Source organism: Leptonotus elevatus, chromosome 2 (genome assembly GCF_054856555.1).
Source record: "Leptonotus elevatus isolate MCC_2025b chromosome 2, RoL_Lele_1.0, whole genome shotgun sequence".
In the NCBI taxonomy this organism is placed as follows: Eukaryota; Metazoa; Chordata; class Actinopteri; order Syngnathiformes; family Syngnathidae; genus Leptonotus; species Leptonotus elevatus.
Genome location: NC_141240.1, coordinates 15,911,775 through 15,923,283, shown reverse-complemented (window position 1 = coordinate 15,923,283; position 11,509 = coordinate 15,911,775). Strand labels below are relative to the sequence as shown.

The 11,509-nt window shown below is 43.7% G+C and overlaps 2 protein-coding genes across 2 annotated transcripts; both read right to left on the bottom strand.

The window, feature by feature from the left end:
- Positions 1-1,746: 1,746 nt before the first annotated feature.
- On the bottom strand, positions 1,747-3,433 carry LOC147178585 (uncharacterized). Its single transcript, XM_086066911.1, has 4 exons — positions 3,375-3,433; positions 2,419-2,480; positions 2,055-2,306; positions 1,747-1,955 (listed from the first exon to the last, which is right to left on the bottom strand). The coding sequence occupies exons 1-4, from the start codon at positions 3,431-3,433 to the stop codon at positions 1,747-1,749; spliced, it is 582 nt and encodes a 193-aa protein (XP_085923037.1).
- A 1,163-nt stretch (positions 3,434-4,596) lies between these two features.
- On the bottom strand, positions 4,597-11,324 carry wdr6 (WD repeat domain 6). Its single transcript, XM_086069453.1, has 6 exons — positions 11,131-11,324; positions 9,964-10,125; positions 7,134-9,813; positions 6,972-7,049; positions 6,340-6,456; positions 4,597-5,665 (listed from the first exon to the last, which is right to left on the bottom strand). The coding sequence occupies exons 1-6, from the start codon at positions 11,198-11,200 to the stop codon at positions 4,729-4,731; spliced, it is 4,044 nt and encodes a 1,347-aa protein (XP_085925579.1). The 5' UTR covers positions 11,201-11,324; the 3' UTR covers positions 4,597-4,728.
- Between the last annotated feature and the right edge of the window lie 185 nt (positions 11,325-11,509).

Below are 11,509 nucleotides of genomic sequence, written 5' to 3'. Positions count from 1 at the left end.
TGTCACGTTTTGCAATATTTGGTATGTTGTTAGAGCCTCGAAGGTGAGACTTATGAGACTTCTGAGTCTGACTCTGAATACAAGCCAACTAACGTGACTTCCCGAGGAAATTTGTCTCAGGACGCCATAGCAAGAGTCCAAAATCTCCAAGCCCAGAGGATTGCAAGTGACCGGGTATGTTTCAGTAGACCTGTACGATATCCTTTCCTACATGTACGTGTTTGATAGTTACATGTACATCTGACTGCAATAAAAGGCAGCTATTATTATAATATAACTTGCAACGCCTAATGACACATCGAATTTCATCATTTACAATAAAGCAAGCATACACACAGCAAACTATTATGACCTGGCCAAGTGCTATGCCATGCTAGAGAGAGCACACACATATTGTATTGATGAATGTGATTGCATGTTTGAGCCAATTTGGCACAATGACATTTCAGTACACATGACTACAGCTTTTTCCACTGGTGAACACAATTAGATACTGATGAACCCATAAACGCTCATTTTGATTTTGGTTTGTCTTACAGGCTAGGATTCAGAGTCTATATATGTATATGTATATGTATATATATATATATATATATATATATATATATATATATATATATATATATATATATATGTATATATATATATATATATATATATATGTATATATATATATATATATATATATATATGTGTATATATATATATATGTGATATATATATATGTGTGTGTGTATATACATATATATATATATACACACAATGGAACCTCAGAGTTTGAACGTCTCGGAACTCGTACATTTTCGGACTTCAACTCACTTTCGAAGTTCGAACACCCAAGCAAAGCAAGCTAAGCTGAACATACCTTGAAAACTGGTAGCCGAGTGAAGCCGAGCGATGCCGAATGCTCACGTTGCGGTAGTTGAGACGATGCACTGCTCATTTCCAGTCAGATCGTGAATACTCCCGGAGGTGCTCCATACTCGCGAGCGCATTTTGATTTTTCCACGACAGTTTTCTTTGTCATGGGCCCAAAGAAAGACAACAATGCCAGTGGCAGCAAAGAAAAACATACAGTGCTACAAACCACAGTGGAATACGAAAGGAGATTATCGTGCAGTTGTAACTACCGTGACTACTTCTGTAAATACGAGGACCCCCCTTTAACTGTTCAACAACGTGCCTGACGTTAAAAAATGCACGCAAGGACGCAAGTAACTAGTTTTCTAACAATATGCCCAATGTAAAATACACAAACTCAGCACTGAACTAAAGCTAGCATTAACATAGCGTTTATCATCCACTGATGCCATCATACTGTAAGTAAGGTAAGGTATTTTTTTATTGTTTAAATACTATACAGGGTATACATGTAAAAAACATAAATAGAAATGAAAATAGGAATTTTCTGTTTTTGGAGCTTGGGAACGGATTATTTGCATTTCCATTATTTCCTATGGGAAAAAATGTTTCTGAGATTGAACAATTGAGACTTTGAACACTTCGCAGGAACCAATTATGTTCTTCCTCCAAGTTACCACTGTACTGTAATTGTCAGACAAGTTAAGTGAAATTTATGAAAAATTGTGGCCCCTTCATCATTTAAGTTGCTCATCCTGCTGGTTTATTAACTGATGGGTCAAGATGAAAACACACATAATAAGAGTACGTGAATATTCGTATCGTATAAATTTGGTCGATTCAGAAAGCGATAACAACACTCAATGGTTTTGTTGTTGTTTTGAATCAGTAGTGCGTCTCCCTCAAAAGCTGCATCAGGTTTCTCATGCGTTCGGGACGCCATCGGGGTGACTGGTGCAGGGGAAGCTCAAAGAAAGAGAAGGTGAAGCTGCGAGAGAAGTTGAGGTCGGTGATGGGACGCATTGGAGGGAGGCGAGTTGGGCGAGGTGTCACAGACATCTTGTGTTGTGTATTTAGTTCGATGCATTCTCCATCTAAAGAGAGAGATTGAGCGCCAGTATCAATATAACTAGGTTTACATACGCAAGTATGTATGTGATTTCTTCAAGGAAAAAGCGGTTCTTAAATGATACCTTGTGAGCTGAAACTTAAAGTTAACGCTTTGTTCTGATTCCCATGATAAGGGGTCGCCGGAGGCGGTTTTGGAGAAGGGCCTCCATGAATGGATGTGAAAGATGAGTCGGAGAGAAGGAGGGCTCTCCAGGGTGTCATGGTGGAGTCAGAGAGGAGTGGAAGCGGCCCATCATGAGCAGAGGGTCTTTGCTGATGGCTGCGCTTCCTGCGTTTGCTACGCTGGGGGGTCCGTGACGGGAGATGAGGCTTGGCTGTGAAACCAAGATAGAAATGGGTCTGACTCGGGTCATTCCAAACATTATCTCACATAACTTCCCGGTGGAGCTTTAACTATTAGAAAAATCTGCGCTGTGCGTGACTCACCTGTTTTATTCCCGGAAGAGCCAATGAGAGGAAAGCGTTCCCGCGGCATCACTAAAATAAGACTGCAATTGATAGAACATTAGCAAATGTCGCTTGCTGTCAGTTGGCATTTGGTATTAATAAACATAAAGTCAGCCAAATAATGCGTAATTGCAGTGATGCAAAGTGTGCTGGATGTCGGCTACCATGGGAGTGGATAGATTACTCATTACATGGATTATTCCATTTAACTGGTCCAAAAATTATTTTGTATTCACTACCAATAATCAGTTTTTTTGTTAATTGAAGATACTTGTATAATAAATATATCTTGGAAAACCACGATCATGAAATGAAACAAATTAAAAGCCCCGAAAGACTATGACATTGATGCACATAATGTATGTTCTTTCTTTAAATTAATCCATGGTAAACACTAATGTGTGGTTAATGAGTTACTCAAACTCAAATAATGCAGTGTCATATTAGAGCATTGTTTTATTGTGCTGCATCACCGCGGATGTTTTGAGGAAGAAGTTGAAAAAACATCAGTTATCCTTATTCCTGGGTTAATGATACATTCCTTTAGTGACAAGTTTTCTAGGAAATAATGTGGCACGATGAGTTGGTTTAAGGGAATGCATGTGAGAGGAGGAACAAAATCAATTCTATATTTATACTTGGGTTATATTTGTCTGATATGTACATAATCAAAAATACTAATCATTTAAGCGACATCATCTGCTGAGGAGGCTTCAATTTGTAGAGACAAGAACGAACAGACCCCAATCAACTGGCAAAGAGCTCTCAAGGCACACCAAAGCAAGCAAATGCTATCAAACTAAATGCATAACAGTAGTTCTACCTTTGCTGCTTGCTAAATGAAACAAGTCAGTCTTCAAATGATGCTCTCTTATCTGTGGAACGACACATGATGAAAAAGTACAAGAGGTGTAAACATCTCGCAGCTCTCTCACGGCACACCTTCATGTGACCTCACAATGAACATCAACAGCAATGCTGGCCAGCTTCTCATATTCCCACAATCCCCCCCCACCAGCTCACCTGACCTTCACCGTGTCAGCACAGCAACAATGCTTTCAGTCAGCTGACGCCCCTTTTCGCGATGCACTTGTATGCAACACAGCAGCACTTGTACACACACCTGTTGACTTATTTCCTTGCTATCTTTACCTTTTTCACTTTCCTCCCGCCCTCCTCCTCTTTTCTCTTTGTGATGACAGCTTGTGAGATCGGCACAAGACAAAATGCAACACGAGACGAGATTAATACATTAAAATATTAATGGTGCATTCAGTCGGAGTACCATACAGTTGCCCTACACACACTTTACAGTACATATACTTGGGAGTTGGGGTTGATGGTAAATATCAGGATGAGCCTAAAATGCACTAGACTAGAACCTTTACACTTAATTTGATCTTCTCTAGACTTCTGAGGCACGTCCAGTTGTTCAATGTTTCAGTACTTTTTGCACAACTTTCAATAAAAAGTCATTGCCGGCCAAGTCAAGTGCTTAGCATAAGAAATGTTTTTAACTTATATTTTGCTATTTTTAAAGTGGAAGTCAACCTTAAACATTTCTTGGCAATAATATCATCACTAGTCTAGACATTCTTATTAATATTACATTTGTGGAATATGAGTTATGAAGCAAAATCCAGCCGTTTTTATTCATCTAAGGGGGCGGCCATTTTGCCACTTGCTGTCGACTGAAGATGACATCAATGACTACGTTTACATGCAGGCAATAACCCTTTTAAAACCAGAACATTCCCAATATTCGGGGTTTGAAAGGCCATGTAAACACGCGCAATATGCCCTTATTCGGTTTAATGACCGCCGTCGATCACGTGATGTACGCCGGTCATTAACGCAAGAGCAAACACAGAAAAACAGATTATTATCCCAAAAAATGTTTGGGTTGACTTCCCCTTTAAACAATGTATATCTAATTCCTGAGGGAGGCCTGTCTCACAAAACAGCGTGTGAAGTGCACCAAATGTCATTTTATGACCAGAAATTTAACGCTGTCAACATTCTTTGCAAACAAAAACAAATACATTTATACAGCACTTAAAAAACAAGCTTCCTTGATTATTATCAGGTCTTGAGCCACTCAAGTAATAAACATCCTTTGGAGCTACCTCACAGTCAGATGATGAATGAATAAAGAGATAGAATAAATTAACTTTATTTTAAAGGTCTGTAAATATAACACAAGATGCTTTTATTGATTGCGGCAATGTGCGATCAAAAATGAGTCTTTAGTGACATGATTGTAAAAACCACTTCTTGTTGCACTAAAAGCTACTGTGTGCTCTTCTCCTCCTCGCTTTTCTTCCTTTCATGCATCTGGATGGCTTCATTATTGTCTTCATCTCGAATTTGCAGCAGCTGGAAGCCTTGACCGCAGACCAGCACCCATCCTGTCATTTCTTTCCCTTCTTTTTTCTCACAGGAAGACCTCAAAGCAATTTCTGTGATCGTCTCATCTCCAGCTCGGTCCTTAGTGTGTATTTTCTCGCTATACTCTGTCTGTTCATCCGTAATTGATGTGTCTTCTGTCTTTTCCCATGACCCATCAGCAACTTCTTGCTCCTGACATCCCAGCCCTCCCACTTTCCCTCCCATTTGTTCGAAGCTTGTTTGACCTTCCGTCCTTCCATAAACAACAACCTTGTCAGCCTCAGGCTCGGCCTTTCTCCTTCCATCTCCCGCCACCTGCTCCTCCCACACGGCAAGTCCTGCAGCATCGGCAACATGGGAGCACAGCACCCCTCTGTGTTTGATGGCAGTACTGCAGAGCTCCCACAGGCAGACTCTCTGATCGCAAGAGGTGGTGACGATCAGGCCTGGTCTGAGGAGCTTCAGGGCAGTCAGAGGGGCTGCATGCGCCAAAGGGATATTCAACTGGGAGAGGAGATGTACACCAAGATGGCTTTGTGGTTGGCCCTGCGCAAAGCCCGCAGTCCTGCCACGACATTCCAGGTAGTCCACCCGGAGGGTGGACACCATCAGCTGTCCATCATCCCCGCCGCTCGGAACCGTTATGAGGCAACCGCCATCTTGGGGCCCTTGTGTTTGAGTCCAAACAGCCAATGAGTTGACACCACTCTGGTGGGCGGCAATGGTCAGGCAGTGGATTGGTGGCGTTGGAGCGCCACTCGGAGAGCGAGAGATTGCATGGGTCAGATCCCACACTGCAATCTTGCCATCAGTTGCAGCGCTGAACAGCAGCACATACCTGCAGAAATACATTTGGAATTATGAATTTAGTGAATCAAGTTTCCACAATTAATCTGATTAGAATATACCTTTAAACACATTTTAAACATATTGGAACAACAACAAAAGTGCAAGCATGACACGTATAGAAAATACTGTATATATTGTAGCGTGTAACGCATGTGGCTTTAAGAGGCGGGGCGTGTCGGATGGCATGTGACATCAGTAAGTCTGCGTGCAAGTTCATTCGCTGGTCGTGAGCTGTGGCGTATTGTGATTTACTGTTCGCCTGGCAGTCAAAAACGGCTAAAAGTTGCATGGGCGACGACTGTGGCTCTCCTTTCCCTCATGCAAGCGCAGTGCAGTAATTAAGTATACTGTAAAAACCCATTTAAAAAAAACAATCGCTTTGTGGAGATGCAGTAAATGATGAGACGAGAAACAAAGGTGAGTCATGTCTCTTTACTCTCCACAACACTGAATGTTTACATAGCAAGGTACTCCCTAGAATGCTGCAATGAATTTATTCATACAAATGCGAATTGTCATGACTATTCCTTCCATTATCGCTATACAGTTTACAATTTCATTCATACGGAACAGATATTTTTATTTAAAATACAAACTAAAAAAATCCCCACAATTAAATTCTACAAATTAAATATACACATAAATAATATATGATGTTCTCACCTGTTGCCTTTTCCATCCTGGAGGCTGCAGGTGGCGACACTGAGCACACAGCGCTGGTGGTAAAATGTCTCCCACAGCAAACCTATATGGCGTTTCATTTCACTGACAGAGAACAATCTAGAAGAGACATCAATACAGTGAGGAACGATCCAACTGCTATTGAGGCAAAACAAATATGAGAGCAGAGAAACAAAAAGACAGGGTTGAAACACCTGTTATATTGATGCCGGAACGGCTACCGTAAATACCTGCTAAAAAGATTGACCTAATGTGCAATCAGAATCAGAACCTTGGTTTACATTGCAGTCTTTGATCCTGCATACATATGACAAAATGAGCTCATAATTAATTAGAATATGATCCAAATTAGACTTTACACAATCAGGAATTTTGGGACCGATCACGATAGGCGATCAGCGAGTTAAACATATATATATATTTTTTAATGCATGAACATCACCAGTCATTCAGGTTTTGCTAAAACTAATGCTACTATCTCATATCAGGTATTACACACACATATAAAGGAAAAAAGCTGCGTTTGAGGGCAGTCGGGGTGTATTATACACAGTTGCACGGTAATCATTTATCAGTCAATATTACCTAAAAAGACTGGCAGGAACATCACTAACCTGACAGCTCCATCACTGCATGCAAGAGCCACAAGAACACAGTCCGAATTGTGGTCAACCACTACCATGGACATGTATCTGAAAACACACAGCCATGATGAGAACACTTTTTAAAAGTATTTACAATTTATGTTGATACGCCAAATCAGTCTTCTGACATGCCTTGTTTCTGGGTCCATTTTCACCATCTTGTGTCTGTTCCGCCTCTTCTCCCAGTGCTCGTCCAATCGGTGACTGGCCACCTGCACCACCTGGCAGAAGGGGGCCAGTCTCTGCTTGTCCCAACCGATCCACAGCCGGTAGCACTGTAATTGAGCTCGCCCGCTGGCTGATATCAGCAGGGCAGAGAGGGACTGGGATGGGGCCGTAAATCTCTGTCCGTTCGCATGAGTTAGTGCCACCATGGTGCGTACACTTGAGATATGGTCGGTAATAACGGAGAGGACGGTGACGCTACCAGAACTGGGACGTATGGCCAAAACAGTTAAGCTTGTGTCTTCCCCACCCGTCACGATTACTTCCCATGGGCCTTCAACTTGAATCCCATCCGGCGCCAATACTCCTGCTACATTTGCTGTTATGTCGTTCTGAACACAAATGCTCCCCAGCCGGCAAACACACCCGATCCCCCTCCCATGTATGCCCTCCCTTAGGCGCCATCCTTCATTCCATGCTGCCCTGCCTGAGCAGCTTGGTGACTCCAGCGGGTACTCAGAAGCCAGGACGGAGCCCTGCCTGATGAAAACCAGAGCGCCATATCCGGGCCACGCCCCAATGTGGCTCGGCCAGAAACTCCAAGAGCGATGGCCACCGCCACAAGGCACCGCTAACAGCCTCTCCTGCCTTACCGGGTCCCAAACCACAAACTGGGTGGCATGAAAGCCAAAGATGACAAACCGAGCTTCTGCTCCCTTGTTCTCGATTGTTAACCCTTTTTCTTGGTCCTTGGGACTTTCTGCCAAAGACTCCTGTATGGTATTTGGGCTTTCAAATTCATTTATAACGCCATTCACTGCCGAATTGTTATGCTTGATAATCAAAGCCCTCTCCAGCCATTCCATGCCTTTGCAAGCCCGCTGGACTCTCAGAACCACCAGCTGCAGGAGACCCTTAGCACTTGCTTCATGTTTTTCGTTCTGTGTGTAATGCACTCTGAAAACACGCACACATCCATCCCTCCCAGTACTGTAGAGAAGTCCCTGATAGTCACAGACTGATGTAACACCTTGTTTTCCATGCACCCCAAACAAGCAGCTTTGCGGAGACAACGTCAAGCCTTTTTGTTCCTCTGGCCTCACTTTCTCGTTCAGGGTTCCATCAGTCTCATGACTTGTTTTATATGCTTGCATAAAGCCAGTTAAGTCGTCCTCGTACCCCTGCTCCGGGTCTTCCTGAAACAAAAGCAAAGACCCTCTCCGGTCCCCGCACACCCAGAGAGCCCTCTCAGACTTGGAGGGGAGGCGCACTGCAGCCGTCAGCCAACGTTTTGCACAAGCAGGCAAGGCAAATGAAGGGCAGCGTTTTACCCAGAGAGACAAAGTACCCATTTCACTCACTCTCACATCAATACACCAGCGATGGACGCGTCCTTCGGCACCTGATGCAAGCAAATACACATATTTATCACAGTGCTGCCAAATAAGACTGTGAATCTTTCCTGATCCAGCTTGGAGGACAATCCCATTCTGGGGATGAGAGATGTGAAAGACGTTTAAGACTCCACTGAGGCTCCCAACAGCACATAAGTTAGCTCCGCTCGCCGAGTCTTTCACTTTAACACCAACAGTTTCCATCACACAGTAGGACTGAAACTCAGGAGAACCTTGCCACACCAAGTCCCAGTGGCCCTCACCATACTGGTAAACAAATCCTTGGTCAGTACAAACCACAATCCTACACTGGCTCCACTTTTGATTGTGCGCTTCGCCTTCTACGACACAAACCACTTTAGGTACGCCTTTGCCGGAAAATTCCAGGTCTTTTATCGTCTTTGTCACAGTGTCTTCCTTTTCATTGTCCTCAACCTTCCACAACCTCACCCCTCCATCCGCACCCCCGGTTGCCACCCATCTGCCTGTGACATCTCTCTCTGCACTGATCGCCAGCGCTCGAATCCCACCCGCTCGATGTCCCTTCAAAGTGCGAAGGACTGTCCCAACTCCAGCAGAGTCCCAAATTAGGCAAGCCCCGTCTTCCCCAGCGCTAAACACTCTCCTTGGGGAGAGGCACACAGAGAAGACCCTTGCTTGGTGTCCAAAAAGCACCCTTAAGCAAATTGGCTTTAAGTCCCCACAGTTCCCTCCAGAGCCCCCCAAAGCGCCGACAGCCCACACTCTGACACTGCGGTCATCTGATGCTGATGCCAGCCATCCTTTCTCCTGGAGGTAAGAGATGCTGAAGATAACACCACTGTGTCCAAGCAAACGCCTTTCCACTGGAGCTTTGTCATTACTTTCTTCTCCTCCAGGCTTCCAGAGGACTAGCTGGTTGAAAACAGTCCCCCCTACCAGAACAGTATCTGCCCAGGATTTGTGCACCACAAGGAGTGCAGAGTACAGCAGACACCCTTCCAGACACGAGCGCTGAGCCAAGACATTCCCTGAGCTGATGTCCAGGAGAAGGGCACCGTTGTGGGCTACCGCCACACACAGGAGAGGCTGTTTGTCGTCGCATAGCCAGCGGATATCCAGAACCCAGTCCTGAAGCTCCACCAGGGGACTCCGTTTCTCCAAGCGTGCAAACTCCAGGCCAGAGGCATCCAAATGAAGTCTCACCAGTGTGACCGCCTTCCCGCCAAACACAGCTAGGTCATAGGAGCTGGGTTCAGGGCTGGAGCTCAGGCCTGGGGATTGAGGAGAGGGGGATTATGCTCATCAGTTGTGGTGAATAAAACAAAGCAGATAACTGATGCAATGCATCACAGCACTATGTGAAAACTAAATACGTAGACATACACTAGAGGCAGCCAAATGCGTGCTAACATCAAGTTTACCTTTGGTTTCTTTGCAACTTTCTGTGAGTGAACTCTGTCGCGAAGCAGTCGACAAGACTCTTGGCCTCATCCCATGGATGCGGTGCTGTTGGAGGACAGGTACTGAGGCCCATGCTTTAGGTTCAGGTTGAAGACTGTACACCGTCAACACTGGACCCTCACCTGATAACAAAGATGGCAGAAGAATAGGCCATAAATATAAAACAATCACATGAAAAACTGAAATTAGTGAGCGTGTGTAGCAATTTGCTTGCCAGCAAATTTGTTGATTGTACGCCATTCTCAACCTTGAAACTTTATATACTGTTGAAAACTGCTGACACCCAGTATTTTATTTTATTTTTTATTACCCACACAAAATGGCTGTGTGACTGTGATCCACTTTTGAGTTGAGAACCACTATTCTATTTAATCCCTAGGGTGTTAGGTGGTGTTCTTCCAAAACAAACAGATTCTAGCATGCCTTTATTGCTTCGTGCACGCTGAGCAGTAGGCACAGAAAAGCGCCCCCCACCTGTTTGCTGATGATGGTGATGATATAATTACCCAAAATGTCTTGTGAACTTGTGTAATTCAAGAAATTGTGATATATAAAAGTGTTTCCTAACCAGGAACACAATTACCGAATGGTTAGGACATCAACCTCACAGTGCAGAGGTGATGGGTTCTAATCTTGTCTTCCTGGGTGGCGTTTGCATGCTCTCCCCGGGCCGTTGTGGGTTTATGCCGGTTTCATCCCACATTCCAAAAATGCATGGGAGGTTGGCTGAATACTCTAAATCGTCCCTAGGTGTTAATGTGAATGGTTGCTTGTCTATATGTGCCTGGCAGGACACACAGCAAATGTTATAAGATTTATGAGAAATTAATTTCTCTATTTTGGTTCATATTTTTTTAATTATATGATTTTCAAGGCCACATTTATATTTATAGGCAGTTAAAAAGAAAACAATGGCTAATAATTACATGTTCAAACAAGGGCAAAATAACAACAAGATTTGTGTTAAATTCGACTTTTGAAGAATCTTCAAGACGTATTATGAGTGAACGGGTTGGGGGGCACTCATGTATGACAAAAAGGTTCGAGGTACATAGACAAGCCAAAAAAAAAAGTTTGGGAACCACTGATCTATAAGGTTGTGACCATTGACCACAAACAAAGCCTACCTGTCAGTAGAAAGGTATCCTGAAGGAACTCCAGGGCTGTGACTGGGGCTACTAATGCTGCTGTCTCCATGTCTGAGTGATCGGGACCTTCATAGAATATGCAGTATAATCTTGAATAAAAACTATGCAACGTTTCAAAACATTTCCATTTACAAGTTTCCAACAAGAGGAAACGTGAGTCTGTTCCGTCTTCCGTTCCGTTCTGACCAATCAGACTTCTCACAGGACTTTCTGGTTGCTGATTGGCTGACAAAAAAATCGAGCGTAATTTCTATTGGGCACAATGAGTCACGTGCAAGAGTTCAACAGCGTTGTGATGCTTTTAGGAAAATTTGGTTAAAACGGTACAGTCGACTGTATCCATGATGCGGCACGTTCG

Bases quoted from the DNA above. Each gene is read 5' to 3' on its own strand.
- LOC147178585 (XM_086066911.1), bottom strand. From the start codon at position 3,433: ATGAGAAGCTGGCCAGCATTGCTGTTGATGTTCATTGTGAGGTCACAT. The intron at 2,481-3,374 runs GTGAGAGAGCTG...TATCAATTGCAG, and splicing joins AGGTCACATGAAGGTGTGCC to TCTTATTTTAGTGATGCCGC. The intron at 1,956-2,054 runs GTATCATTTAAG...CTCTCTCTTTAG, and splicing joins TTTAAGTTTCAGCTCACAAG to ATGGAGAATGCATCGAACTA.
- wdr6 (XM_086069453.1), bottom strand. From the start codon at position 11,200: ATGGAGACAGCAGCATTAGTAGCCCCAGTCACAGCCCTGGAGTTCCTT. The intron at 10,126-11,130 runs GTAGGCTTTGTT...CTTTGTTATCAG, and splicing joins GGATACCTTTCTACTGACAG to GTGAGGGTCCAGTGTTGACG. The intron at 7,050-7,133 runs GCATGTCAGAAG...GTGTGTTTTCAG, and splicing joins AAAATGGACCCAGAAACAAG to ATACATGTCCATGGTAGTGG.